General features: G+C 36.5%; 1 protein-coding gene across 2 annotated transcripts in view; it reads right to left on the reverse strand.

Annotated features, from left to right (window-relative positions):
• LOC143849696 (exocyst complex component SEC3A-like) overlaps positions 1–15,628 on the reverse strand; it is a 109,830-nt gene that overhangs the window by 69,944 nt on the left and 24,258 nt on the right. For both annotated transcript variants that reach the window (XM_077358852.1, XM_077358853.1), the window contains 5 exons: positions 11,696–11,841; positions 3,831–3,948; positions 3,460–3,564; positions 1,210–1,311; positions 913–1,050 (listed from right to left, as the gene is read on the reverse strand). In XM_077358852.1, the coding sequence (XP_077214967.1) occupies positions 913–1,050; positions 1,210–1,311; positions 3,460–3,564; positions 3,831–3,948; positions 11,696–11,841 (609 nt within the window). The remainder of the gene's footprint in view (positions 1–912; positions 1,051–1,209; positions 1,312–3,459; positions 3,565–3,830; positions 3,949–11,695; positions 11,842–15,628) is intronic.

Raw genomic sequence — 15,628 nt, forward strand, 5'->3', positions numbered from 1 at the left:
TATTTTCAAAAATATTGGAGATATGTGTGACTACGGTTTGCACACCTATTCCAAAACACAGAATGTAGGAAGAGGTCGCTTAATAGTGCACAGTATAATATTTACACGTCAAGAATTACTATCTTCTCAACTAAAGCATTGACAAGACAGCATAAATGCTACTAACAGTTACATTTAAGGTTCAGTAATTCAAAATATATGGTGATGTAAGATCTATAAAGTATGTACTAATATGGCACTTACCAGGACAAGAGATGGAATCCGAGCTGATATGAAATAAGATGTTGGTGTTTAACATCTATAAGATACAATTACAAATCAAATACTGGTGTACCACTCACTATGCCCCGGCATGGCTGGATGAATTCCCAGTTTCTACTGATCTTTATCCTTTATAAATATATCATTTTGTATCAGTTATAAAATAACTGATTGACTTCGGAATACCTGTATCTTTATGTGTGTGTGTGTGTGTGTAGAGAGAAAGGTTTTAAATTTTGGTTTAGGTGTCGGTTTCGGCCACGGTTTTGGTGGAAGGCCAAAATCATGTAAAAATAGATAATAATTTCAGTTTTTTAAAATTTCCACCGAAATATCTAAAATTTCAATGGAAATTTCATAAATTTCGGTGCAAATCATAACATTTCGGTGGAAAATTTTTTTAAAAGGGTAAAAACGAAATTTCAACCGAAATTTTGGTGGCATTTCGGCGATATTTCGCCGAAATCTTGGAAAAAACGATTTCATGTAAATTTCATTTCGGCCTTGGCCGAAACCGAAATATTTCGGCCGAAACGAAATTTAAAACCTGAGAGGAGGGAGGGAAAGAGCGAAAGAGATAGGTGAGTGTGCATGTACGTGTGAGCTGTGTATGTGGGCGAGAGAGAGAGAGAGGGGGGGGGGGGGTCGTACAGCTCTAATATTTGCATAGCAAGGATCCAAATTCGGAACTTCAAGAGCACGTAAAGCACCAGTTAACCATTCACATGCTTCAACATTTTGAAGCATGTGCGCCTCATCAAACGAACCGCCGGTTAGAGATGCTGCAAACTGGGGCCCAGTGAATGTGGTTAGAAACCAAAGTAAAAACATGTCAATATTAAGTAGTTACTTCATGAAGTGATACCGCATTTAATTGTGCTAGAACTGAAACCTAAATAAATATGCTTGAAAAACAACCAATGTAGATCATTTAAAATCAGGACATACCTCAGAAGGCACACGCAAACGTTCAAGAAGCTTATCAAGCTCCTCAATGAGTGTTTTATTATTTACGGACTGCATCTCCAACTTATTATTACGGGATTCTATCTGGATATCAAAATCAGAAAACAAAATAAGAGCATGAATCCAATTTATAAATGTACATCTTGCTACTATCATGCTATAAATGGTAAAAAATGAATGCATTTAGCCAGCAAAGCAAGAACGTATATAAGTAACTGTTTTGAAAGGCATTAGAAATGTACGCCTTAAGCAAACATCAAGGCTAGGCACCCTCAAAGAGCCTCAAAATGCAGCAAAAAGGTGGGATACCAAAAAGCTGTAGGTTATTTGGACTGAGGCGTAAGGAGGCGGAAAAAGGTGTATGCCTCACGGACAACTCGCATCCGAGATGGAGAAAGTGATATCCAAGAGTTGATTTTTTTTACTAAAATCCCTCTTAAGGTTTACGTTAAGTGGTGGTGTGTGTGGATGGGTGGGTGGGGGGGGGGGGGGGGGGGCGCACGCTCAGAAAACCTATTCTCTATTGTAAAATCATATAATTGGTGATTAAGAGAGTTTAAAGGTTTTAAGGACTTTTTGTTTCTTCAACCGTTCACCGAAATCAAGTGCTATCACTTCCAATTGATTTCTATCATCAAAACAAAGATATTGGCGATAGCTATCAAAGTGACATCAATATCAAAACAAAGCTGCTAGTGATGTCTTCAAAGGTTACTCAAAGAGGACCTGCTTTCTTTATAAGAAAGTGATAGGTATCATAATATCCTGGGTGACGATTGATTCTTCCTTGTTTAGGTTTGTATCAGCTTACGACTTACGGTTTGGTTGGAAGGAAATCTGTATATTCAGCACCTCATCCAAAGGTGATTCAGGATTGGGAGCCACCAGCTCCTGGTTTCTTGAAGCTAAATTTTGATGGTTATAGTATGGGGAATCCAGGACCATCTGATATTGGAGGAGTATTAAGGGATAAGCAAGGAGCAGTGAGATGGACTTTCGCGGGGCCCATAGGGTATGCAGACTCGAATGAAGCGGAGGTACACGCAGTCCATCAAGTATAAAGCTCCTTGATAATGAAGATTTAAATACGGTGGTGGTTGAGGGGGAATCTCTAAACGTGATTAGATGGCTATCAGGATCACATCCCTTCCCTTGGAGATTTGCCTCTTCCTTTGATGAAATTCAAGATAGGGCGGGCATATCTGACATCTCATTCCATCATGTTTCGCGATCAGCCAATGGTGCGGCAGATAAGCTAGCAAGGGAGGGTATCTCAAGAGAGGGTCTAGAGCTTTTCGATTTTCTTCCTCCCTAGTTAGTTTGTTTTCTTTCGCTCCTTTGGGGGAACTCCTATTGTATCTATTATCTTCATTCTTTGTATTGACCTCCTCGGTCTCCTTTGATTTTAATAATATTGGTTACCATTCAATAAAAAAAAACAAAGCTATTGGTGATGGATTTGTTTCAGATTGACCACTCTTTCGAATGGCGAGTAGAAAACCATAATTTTGATGGTTTTTTCTTTCTCCCTCCATGCAAAAGGTTTCTTTCCCCTTTCTTTGCGGTTTTTGGAGTGGCTTTAATCTCTTGAGCTGTAAGATGGGTGATAGGCAAAAATTTTCACATGCAGATGCAAATGATCTTTAATGTTTACTTTGTGATCAACAGGAGGTATTAACCGCTTGGTCACGTAAGAGGAAAGAATACTCCTCAAAATTAGTATACTTTGTAAGTTGTACAAATATGATCTACTTACTTTTAAATTATAACAAGTAACTATTGTGCACATAAAAGCTTTAGTAAAGTTGTAGTGCATCCTCATCATTTTTAATTGATGAGTAGATGATGAGGGTGGATACGATGAGGGCATATACTAACACAAATGAAAAGGATATTGACATTAAAGATGAAGATGTAGATTGTTGATGAAGAGTATAAGTCCTCTTTTATACATCTTTTCATTTGTCCCTTCTGTTTGTGAGTTGTGACTTCTGATGGTAACTTGGACATTATAGTGGGATGATGGGAAGTGTATTGATGGTTGGATGATGATATTTAGCTGGAAATGAAGCATATTTTTCACAAGTTATTTATTTTTCTTTAATTTTTTATTTTTTATTTAAAAAGTAGAAAACCATCAGCCTTATGCCCCTGAAAACAATAATATATATATATATATATATAATACAGACATATACATATGGAGTTCAGTTGAGTGACCAATAGCCATACCGATTCAATGTCCTCTCTCATGTGTCTCAGCTTTACATTGAATATTCGTAGCCACTCATCCATATCTTCCACACAAACAGTTGCGGATTCTAGTCCTTGCATTACCTGCATGGCTCACAAAATTTACCTTAAGAATAATAAGTATTCCAGTAGCTCAAACTATAAGGAATTTGAGAATAAGAAAAATAAATAAATAAATGCACCACAATCACCCAGAAGTCACATATCAGGATAATAAGTAGTGCCAGGGATCCAAAATGGATAGTGTTTAAAAACTATTAAATTGATACCATTTCTTGGAAATAAATGTTTGAGAAGAGACAATAAACTAGATTTTTAATCTCCAACAAAGTAAATCATATAAGGGGTACCTCTTCTATCAAAGGTTCATTTTCTAAAATTGCATGCACATTTGCCGCTTCCAAAGCCTGAAGCTCTCTCTTTAACCTTTCAGAAAATGCCTCTGCTTCACCAACGCCCATGACATACCTGCATAAAGATAGCATGGCTGCAATTATCTGAATTGAGTGGCTTTAAGTACTCAATCACATTCAATGTAGAGCAAATACAGGAAAAAATTATAAAGAAACACCATTATGGGTAACCATATGTGCATATAAAAAGGAAAGTTTTTTATAATTAAAATAGATATATCTATAGGGTGAAGATTCTTTGGTTATTGACCAGACGGCTAGGATCTCACCAGTTTGTGAGAAGCTTTCATAGTATTCCATTCATGTTGGGTTCCCACATACAAAAATGTGTGCCATGTCAGCCTTGTAAGACCTGGGACATAGTCTCTCAACACACCCACCCACGCACCCACACACAGCTAGTGTTTGCTACATCAGTTGCCTAAGGTATGACAAAAAGTAACTTCCAGCACTTCTGAAAGATCTAAAGCTCAAAAACGATGACAACCACCTCCATGACCTTGGCCGCTCCGCTGCAGCCAACCCAATCATGTTAAACAAATCCTTCATAACGAGGGAGCAAGTATTGAGAGAAAACACATTAAGCCTTCCAAGTAACCTCTTGCTTCTACTTCCCTAGAACACCAAATACATTGTAGAAAAAGTAGGAAACCACCACTTTCGTAAAAACCATCAGTTTTTTAAAACCACCAATTTTATAAAAACTGGTTTGTAAAAACCATCAACTTTGTAAAAACCAGTTTTGACAGGCTTCTAAAAAACCGAAAACCAATCTGTAAAAAAACATTAAAAACTAACCCAGCAAAACCATCCAAAACCCATAAAAACCAAACGAAAGCCAGCCCAAAACCCATCCAACTACCAAATGAAAAGCATCCCAGAAAACTATCCAAAAAAGAAGCCAAAGACCATACAAAAAACAGCCCAGAAATCCAACCAAAAACCAAACAAAACCCAGCTGACAAGGGACATGCATATACCAAATTAGCATACCAAATCAACAGAGAGAGAAACGGTGAATTCCAGTTACATGTAAAACTCCTTTGATTTTGAATACTTTTGCAGGGAGGTGACATGCATACCAAATCAGCTGACAAGGGACCAAAACCCCTCGTAGTCTTCATGTATTTCAAGGCCATGTTGCAAAACAAACAATGGGTTTTGCTGACGTGCCACCCAAAAGCCACCCAGAATTCCTAAGCCATCCTGGCTTTTGTGCAACCAAACATACCATAAGAGAAGGTGGTATACATTCTTTGGAAGAATCTTCCAACGAAAATTGGATGCTTCATTTGGAACATTTTTATGAATGCAATCCATGTAGATAGCCGATGAAGGAAATATCCGTCCCTCTTCCTTCCAAGTGTATATGTTCTGCCATGCCTAAAGAAGAGCTGAATCATGCAAGCATTGACAACGATGAGGCAAGATCTATATGGTATCACTTTTCTACCTATCTTGGGATGCCTCTTCTTGAGAACCAATCCATTATCGCTAGGCTGCTCAGTGGTTCAAGCTATCCAAGAGGAAAAGTCGATCAGACAACACACTTAACAACGTACGAGGTATCTCCAGTGAAATCCATGTTGCACCTCTACCACCTGAAGCATAGTTATCAGGGTGGGAAACGAATTCAGGAAGCGAAACATGAAACGGAAAAGAAGGGAAAAAATAGAGGGGAAAAGAGAAACGGAAAAATGATAGAAAATCGTATGGGAAACGTCTTAGGAAACGTGCTAGAAACGTTTCATAAACGTCCATGAAAACGCATATAAAACACAAATAAAACACAAAATATATGATTTTTAATATTTAAAATTTGTTAATTTCTAATTTCTAATTGAATATTTCTTATTTTTATTTTTTATTACAATATATGCTCTTGTTTTTATTTTTAATATTTATTCCAGAATTTTTTTGGTGTGTTTTTTTTCCAAAATGAATTTTGTAAGTTCTACACATGTTTCCCACACATTTCACATACGTTTTCTACGAGTTTTCCATACATTTCTCACTATTTCCCATAATTTTCTCATATGTTTCCCACGCATTTTGGAAACGTTTCCGAAACGCATTTTGGGAGAAACGAGTTTCCCACCTGCCTAGGGAGTTTTCGGCTACTATGGTCTGAACATCAATATCGTGAGCTCTAGATGGCAAGGAAGCGATGATGACAATTTCTGCCAAATCTCCAAGTTTTCTCCGCAAAATTATCCAGAAATTAGACACATCGAAGAACCTAGCTACACAAATCTACATGAAATGAGACTTATCAGAGAACCTATAGACAATAACAACTACGGAAGGGTGAGATCATACTAGCACGAATGAACTTGTTCCGATCAGAACAGTGAAGTTAAGCATGCTTGAGCAAGGGTAGCACTAGGATGGGTGGCTTCTTAGGAAGTCCTCGAGTTACACCCTAGACTCTTTTTGATCGGAAAGCTGGAGCGGGTGTTGGGAAGGATAACTTGGTTATTTTTAACTTTCTTCCTCCTTGACGGATGCTTTGTTATGTTCTTTTAGCTATCTTTTCACTATATCCATTCTTTCTTTTCATTGAATTGATCATCTACGTTGCTCTTTCTCTTCTTTTTAATGAATTAATCTATCATTCATAAAGAAAGAACGGGTGTTGGGAATTTGACTTCTAAGAATGATGGACTTTCTGGTTAACATATGCTTACAAATCTAGCCTCATGTTATTTTATTTTTCTTGAAACTACAAATTGTCTAACTCAAATAAAGGGACCTTAGGGACCTTCAACTACATTGTGCTCCAAAATCAACTAGCTCCCAATGTATAAGGAAACTATAAAACTCAAATAAACTTTGCAAGGCCTACATCATTCCATAAACATTTCCATGACTTGGGAAACCAACTTTGGAAGCCTCCATCAGGCTTCACTCATAAAATTTCCCCTTCTCTTTTTTTCTTTTTTCTTCTCATCAACTGCTCTGCTTCATGATTTGTATCACAATATCTACACCCATATTAGCCAAGAATAACATTTCCCTATATCAACTTTGTTTCCTCCCCAAAAATCCATTACCACATTCCTAGGGAGCTATTTTTATGTCCCTAATTCTCCCAACTACTATCATTTCAACCAAAAAACCCAACCCACCCAAATCAAATGGATCACTTTTCTTGAATGATGAGAGAAATATAATAAAAAAGGGAAATGATTTCAGCACAACTATGTTTTGATACATGCGCTCATGTATCTTGTCTTTCAGGATATAATTGTCACGTGAGTGCTTCTTGGGAACCGTAAAAACCCTTTTTCCAGCTCTTTAAATACTAAAAGACAAGAAACATGAGCGTCTTGTATCAAAACATGGCTGTGTTGAAATCATTTCCCTAAAAAAAAGGAGGCATAACACCTAGAGAGTGGACCGAGGGGTCCCGCAACAAAACTACAAAAGTAAAGACAAAAAACAAGTCAACATCATTTTAAAGAAATCAGAAATAGCCAAAGTGGGGGCAATGGACACCCTCTTTGGCAAGCACATTCGTCGTCTTATTTGTCAGAAGTTGTACATGCTGAAAGGAGGACAAAACTTTACCAAACAACACGTCCATCAACTAGCCAATAATATAAAAAATGTGCCATGGGGATCTACTCGGGTTCTTCGGCCGCTAAAAATGGCATTCAAAAAAACTACTTAAATGTTGAGAGGCTCAAGAGGCCCAAAATCTAACTCGAGAACGATGGACCAAAATTTCTGCCTTGTTCGAATATATTCCCTGCCAGAAAAAAAAATGTCACCCGAGTCATGCCGCCATGACTCAAGTTCCCGAAACTGGAAAAAACCAAGTTCAATTTAAAGGAACAATACGATAGAAGACAAAAGTATGTCATTAGATCCAAAGTGGATCTTATGACATACTCAAGTTCCCGAAACCGGAAAAATCAAAGTTCAATTTAAAGGAACAATACAATAGAAGACAAAAGTATGTCAATATTTGGATCTTATGACATACTCTTGTCTTCTATTGTCTTGTTGGATCCTCTCGTATTTAAAATTTAGAGGGTATTGTTATACCATTTTTCCCAAGGGGAAAAGCAGTGTCATACACCCATTTGAATGGTTTAAGTGATGGGATCTATAACAACACAGCTAAAAACCATTGATATGTTGGGACAGGTCCATCACATGAAGGTTTATCAACCCACACCAAAAGTTCCAAATGACAAGTATAAAAGAGCACTTCTTAAAATTCAACAATCTCATGAATCTCATACCAACAACCGAACTACTTCCAAAATTCACTCCAAAACTCGACATAGCTTCAGGAAATCATAGAATCCACTTAAGATTCCTTGCTTGCTCTAGCAAGCCTCATAGAAAAGTAGGAAATAAAAAAGGACTTCCAAATAGCCAAGCTTGAAAGCTTCAAAAAACCCTGGTGTTTTTACCCTACGAGTAACTGTAATGACCCGGTCCCACCAAGGGCCTATAAAGATACAAATCCTAATTAAATCTAGGCCGTAGATCTTACGATCAAAGATTAACGGCTAGATCTGCGATTTTGAGTTTTCAAACCATAGGATATGTAAATTAAATATTTGATCGATCCTCAATCTGTAAGATTCTTGTGTATTTCCTATCCCGTATTTGATTAAGCGATCTTAAGAATCGGCGGTCATAGTGTATTTTCGTCACTTTTAGTATAACCTATTTTTGGGGCATCAAATCTTGTCCGTTTGACATGATTTTGGTCCTGGTAGATGGGTATTTCAAATACCTATCCAACGGACCCAAAATTTAGCGATTCGGACGTGATTTGAGCAAGTTATGACCCTTTTTCTGTTAAAGTTAGGCATAATTACGAGTTTTGTCTTATTAGGCAACTTTTATATTGTTTTATTTTAAAAAAAAAAATTAAAAGTAACCTTATATAACCTAAATACTAATAATATATTAGAATAAGTTAGGAAATCCAATATTGATATTTCCACTCTCTTAAGTTAGTATTAGATTATAATTAGGAATCTAATAATTAGACTCCTTCTTAAACCCATCTAGGGTTATTTTTAATCACATAATAATTGAAGGAAAGGAAGACAGGAGAAGAAGGAGAAAGGAAGAAGAAAAGCTACGGTTTTGCATCGATTGGTTTTTCGTCTTCGAGTAAGTGCCTGAAAACTATGTTTTTCGTAATTTCTTGTTTAAATTCAAAGTTTTTCCTTTTGTTGATCTTGTTTTGACCTAATCAAGGTCTCTAACAATGTTTTATCGATTTCTTTATTTTCTTTCGAATCAAGAAACTTGTTTTAAATTTTCTTTTCAAGATCCTATACCCTAAATACATATGTATTGTATTTTCTTTATGTAAAACCCTAATTTGAGTAATCTAAAATATAGTAGAGATGGTTTTTGGATGCCTAAACGTATGTGTGTCATTTTGTGGGGATTTGTCAGTGATTTTAATACAAATCAGCACACAATAGTGGCTGTTTTGCAAAGATTTCATCGAATAATTGTTATATAAATTATGTAAATTATTTCTCATGAAGGATATGATATGTAAGTATATCGCATATGCTTTGAAGGGTGAATATTCACAAAAATCAGCATAAAAATAGTATGTTTATGGAATGTTTTGTGAAGATTCTATCACATATATATTATATAGCATGCATATGTTGTCTTTTATGAAGTTTGGGATATAACTATAATATATTTATGCTTTAAAGGGCTGATTTTCTCAAAAATCAGCATGTATGAGTGTTTTTATGGGCTGTTTTATGTAAACTCTTTTATATACCAGTTATATAATGCATGTATATTGTTTCTCATTAAAGATATACTATATATAAATAATATATAAGCCCTAAAGGGCTGATTTTCATTAAAATCAGCACCTAAAAAGAGTTAGAAAATTATTTTAATCATAGTTTTCAAAAAGATAGGATTTATAAGTATTAAAATAATGATATACAATTGTTTTAAAAAGAAAATCAGTACTTATGTTTAAAATTTAGCCTTAATGAGTTTTTATAAGGAAAATGTCATAAATAGGATATGAATACGAAATATGTCTTTTAAGGAAAAAGGGTAGAGGTAGGTTTATGAGTAGGAATAGATTTGAAATAGATTTTTCAAGTGGGAACAAATAGGTTAAGAGGAATAAGTAGGAGTTAAAAATATTAGGAAAAACCGATTGACACCTTTGGCATGTTATATTTACAGGTTACCCTTCGATTTGATACTTAGAGCTAACTTTTGCCGTCCCATCATACTCACGAAAACTCAAGGCAAGTTGTAGTTGACTCTTCTGATAATGGTTCTCGTAATGACTTTGATATTATGATTTTTTTCTTTATCTATCAGTTTTCCATGCTTTAGGAACTTCAGAAATCCCTATTTAGGATCTTTTTATTTTGGCCCATATGCATATACATGATGTTTTTGTATGGTACTCTTATTTGATCTATATATATATATATATATAGAGAGAGAGAGAGAGAACATTTCCTACACACTTGTGTAGGCATTTTACCTCCACAAATCGTAGGGTTGGGATGATCCTATGGATCTGATTTTTTGTGGACACCCTATCTATGTGAGGACCATTCAAATGAATTGTTTGGATCACCCAAACAATGTGGGCCTCCACTGTATTTTAAGGAAGTGTGTAGGTAACTACCTACACAAGTGTGTAGGAAATGTTCTCTCATATATATATATATATATATATATATATATATATATATATATATATATATATATATATATATATATATAATGACCTTGATCCGCATACAATAAGTATGTGATGTATGATCCATGTATATACATATGACGCTATAGATTGAGATATATGATACTTCGTTTTTAATTACCCATAATTGTATCCTTTTGGACATCTTAACAAGTTACATTATTGATATTCCATATTATGTTGATTCTCTCAATTGCCTATATTGGTTACCTTCACTTGTCCTTCACATGATCTTTTTGAGGCACTCATTTTGCTTACTTTGATTGACTGCTTATCTAGGTTTGATACATTTAGATCATTATTGTAATACAAATTCATTATGGTTCTTTTATTATATGAGTCTACTATAAACTTGTGCAGTTTGCCACTTTGCCTGACTCAGTTACTACAGCTCTTGTAGGTTGACATTATGACATGGACATAAAATAAGGGAGCTAAAGGGATCAAGGAAATAGTGTGGCCATGCGGCCTTGTCGGGCAAAGTACCTTTACTTTGTGAGTCGTATTGGGTTTCTTTTTTAGTCCGCTTGTTTCCCTTTTGGGGTAGCGATTCGGATTTTGGGATTTCTAAAAAATTCATGTTTAAAAATTTGCCCCAAATCCTAGTCGTTACAGTAACCCTTCTATGATCTTTGATGCAACTAATTATAAAACATGGAAAACCTCCCGATAGGGTAAATTCATTCATGAAAAGAACCAGAAATAGAATAATCCAACAAGATGATATTGAATTGTTACTCAATTAGGCTAAGAAAATTTGTTCTGATAAGTCTCAAACCACGTCTAACATTATAACAGTCCACCAAAGAAAAGAAAATGGAAAAGATAAAAGAGCGGAGAGAGTGCAACAAATACAAATGAACAATTTTTGAATTTCAGACTAAAGTCTAGTATAAAGTAGGTATATGCCCCAAGACACTCCTTCACCCAAAACAATCAAAAATATTTAGAAACATTCACTGTGTGTGGTTTCCATTAAATTACACATTTGACAAGCTATGAGTACTTTACAGCAGCGGAAAGCAGAGTGGGATTATTTAACCACAGGAAATAATGAAATAATACGTACGTGCCAAGAAGAGCCTCCATGTCCTCTTCTTCAGATTGTGAAACAAGATCCCTTTCAACAGTTACTTTCGAGTCAGCTTGTATCATAATAGATGCAGTAGTCCCATCTTGAGTGTTCACTGGATTAGTGACTGTGCTTGTATTTTCCTAGAGCAAATTCACACGGATCATAGTTAACATCAAGCATCTACAAAGAAATATAAGGGTAAACAGGTCCATGTATTAATAAAATGCCCACAATAATGTGTAAATAAAATGAAAAACCTCGAAAATATTTTGGATAGAAACTACCACACTGCAGAAAAAATAATGTAAATAGCAGTATTCAAGACACGTCCAAACATCTTATTAAACAAAAACACAGAGAATGGTGAAAATGGATTTCTACATGATATAGAAGTACCAAACCATCAGTTAAATTGAGCCACAAACAAAGGATCTTCCACTGTGAACGCAGGATATTGATAGTAATATGATTCACCCAATAAGGATGTGTGGCACTTCATGCCACTAAGAAACATCCATAATTGTGTTGAAATTCATTATGCGGATTCCCAATTGAGAATAATACCAACTTTCAAGAACTCTTCAATTAATCTCCATTGACTCAGAGCCAAGGACTAAATATCATCTGGTATGGTATGTGTCCTTTGATATGCGTCATTTTTTTGAGATAGCACTGAGAAAAGACCTAACAACTCATTTGGATAGGTACTTGTACGAAGAAAGTAAGACATGATTCCCTTACTTGGCATCCTTGTTCTAGAATCAAAATGAAAATCTGTATTGAAGACCACAATTTGCTTCATATTGAGTGTCTTTAACCTACAATAACTTAAGGAGGCTCGTTCTGGTAGCTCTGGAATTAGCCACTTCCACCAAATTATTATCAACTTTGAAGAAATGTAATGGGATGTTGTTTACATTCAATTACAATAGATGTTGACATTAGAATATGTTTTATTGGGTAGAGACACGTTTTATGAGTCACTTTAGTAATATTTAGTTTTATGAGTTACTTTACATTCAATTAAGATAGATGTACAACCCCCCCCCCCCCCCCCCTTCAAACTGGTGGGCTGAATACATAGTCAAATATATAATAACAAAAAGGGGCAACAGCCAGATCGAGTACAACAACGAGATTAACAGCCACCAAAGAAACGAGCTCCCCATGAATCAGCACCACCAAAAATTTCAGTAATTTCGGCGGAGATTAACAGCCACCAAAACAACGAGCTCCCCCTGAATCAGAGAAATTTAGGTAATTTCGGCGGAAAGGGGCAACATAGTGAAATATATAATAACAAAAAGGGGCAACAGCCACATCGAGTACAACAACGAGATTAACAGCCACCAAAGAAACGAGCTCCCCAAGAATCAGCACCACCGTCAGAAATTTCGGCGGAGATTAACAGCCACCAAAACAACGAGCTCCCCCTGAATCAGACTACCGTCAGAAATTTAGGTAATTTCGGCGGAAATTAAGTACGTAATTTTTTTATTGTTAAATTAAGTACGTAGTTAAATAATATTTTCATTATGATTACCGGATTTCGGCCGCGACCGAAATGGGTAGTGCGAAACCGAAATTTAAAACCATGGCCTGGACAACAACATGGTCGAAAGCAACGCCAACGACCGGGCATATAGCCACCAACAACGACAAGGCTGAAAGCAACACTAACGACCAGGCATATAGACACCAACAACAACAAGGCCAAAAGCAAAGCTAACGACCGGGCATATAGCCACCAACAACAACAAGGCCGAAAGCAACGCTAACGACCGGGCATACAGCTACCAACAACGTGGATTGCAACGCAAACCATTACAACGACAACGAATGCGTAAAACTACAGAAGGCAACTACACACGTGTAGAAGCACCAACAAGGTGGATTGCAACGTAAACCACTACAACAACTCAACTCAACTCAACTAAGCCTTTGTCTCAAACTAGTTGGGGTCGACTAATGAATCCTATAGCAAATTTCATGAAGAAGGTGAAAGAATCTACCCGGCTCTAAATGACTTAAGTCTAATCCTGACACTAGTAGGATTCATCTACATGGATCATTTTCTTCCATTCTCTCCTATCTAAGGTCATATTCTTTGTTATGGTCCTAGCCATCAAGTCTTTCTTCACATTTTCTACCCCAGTTGTTATTATTCTGCCCCTACCTCTTTTTACTCCATCAACTTGGCACAAGTCACTTCTTTTCACTGGAGCATCCAAAGGCCTACGTTGGATATGCCCAAACCATCTTAAGCGGTGCTCTCTCATCTTCTCCTCAATTAGTGCCACCCCCAGAACTCCTGAAGCATGCTTCCACTGAAGGAAGGTTATCCCCTTCCGGCAAGATCACTATACGCAGCGGAAACAAAAATCGCATAGAACTTTAAATTTTTCTTTTCGATCTTGCTTTTGCCGAAGATCCTAGAGTCTAGATTAGTTAATTATGTTAATTAAACATAAGTAAATACCTCTTTGAAGAAGAAATTAAGAAACCACGCTGCTTGATCTACTCCTCGAATGGTTGCGATCGTTCTGAACGCCGAGAACACCGCAAGTTGAACCTATGGATTCTTTTCTTTGCACCGTTGATTGCGGATGTGAATAACTCTTATTCACTTGAACAAGGTCTGATCTAATCAGTACCCTTATTGTAGAGATCAGAGAATTAAATTGGAAGCCTTTCTCTACAAAACTATAGTGTGAATTCCAACAATTGGAAAATAATGGAGGGAGAGAGTGGAAAACGATTTTCCAAGAGGGGAGAAGAGGGGGACGAATTTTTGAGCTTCGCAAGCATCAGAAAACGTTCAGCCCTTTCCCTTATTTATTCAAAAAGAGTTTGGTTTGGTTTGTCCTTGTTTCTCTCCCAATTCCTATCAAATTGGGAAACCAAGTAGCATTGAAAGTCCTCGAAGCATTGAGACTCTTCCCAAACGTTCAAGGTTGAGTGGCGCCCCCTACTGATTGGGAGATGTACATTTGAGTCACTCTCCAGCCCATTAAGGCCTTATCCAATAAGTGTTCGAGTTGGAAATGAATTACTCAAAGTCTAAAAGCTTCATTTGAGCAATTCCTATCCAAAGAGGAGTTGTAATGCAATACGAACTCCTAGAACAATTGGGAAACATTTTCCCCAACTCTCCCATCTATTTTGGACGTGTGGTAGGCCCCACCAACCTTATCCAAAGTGTAGGACAATTCCAATTCCCTATTCCATTCCAATTTCGCACCTCTTGCAAAACCAGTTTGGGAATAACTATCCACATTTGGATTTCACATTATTATACTTATTATTATTAATCACATTAATAATATATAATAATGTATAATAAATGAATAATTAACTATTCACTTAAATAATTAATAACTCGCATCCAATGGGAGCTATACGGCTCCAATTTTGTTCTCGAAAATTTCTCCTACACACTCTTGTTACTTAACTAACAAAGACATGTATATATACATATATCAACATATATATATATATATTTATTTATTTAATTAATAAATATCCACATTAATCCAATAGATCATATCCGTCAGTGCAATTACATAAAATGCGGAACTCCAATCCGTTTGGATGTTACCGGGTCATTCGAGTTATGGTTGAGATCGTCGCAGGAATCTGACAGTCGATCCTGTAAAACCCTATGGTGGGTCCCACTGCGATCTTGCTCTATAATCTTACTACACTCGCATTAGGTCAGTGGCCTCCATCGAGACATAACCCTGAAGATGACCGTCAGATCATCACATCTTGTATGTGCAAGTCCTTTCTTCTTGACTACATCTACTGAGTTTAGTGATATGGGGGGTGGAGACCTCTTACCTCCTTGGCCCACTCATGGTATACCATTTTGGTCAAGCGGTGTTCGGCCTCCAAATGTATTCGTAAAATCCTTTGAAAACATTTCAA

Source organism: Tasmannia lanceolata, unplaced genomic scaffold, assembly GCF_043159265.1.
Source record: "Tasmannia lanceolata isolate RefF3 unplaced genomic scaffold, GAP_Taslan_0.1 ptg000018l, whole genome shotgun sequence".
In the NCBI taxonomy this organism is placed as follows: domain Eukaryota; kingdom Viridiplantae; phylum Streptophyta; class Magnoliopsida; order Canellales; family Winteraceae; genus Tasmannia; species Tasmannia lanceolata.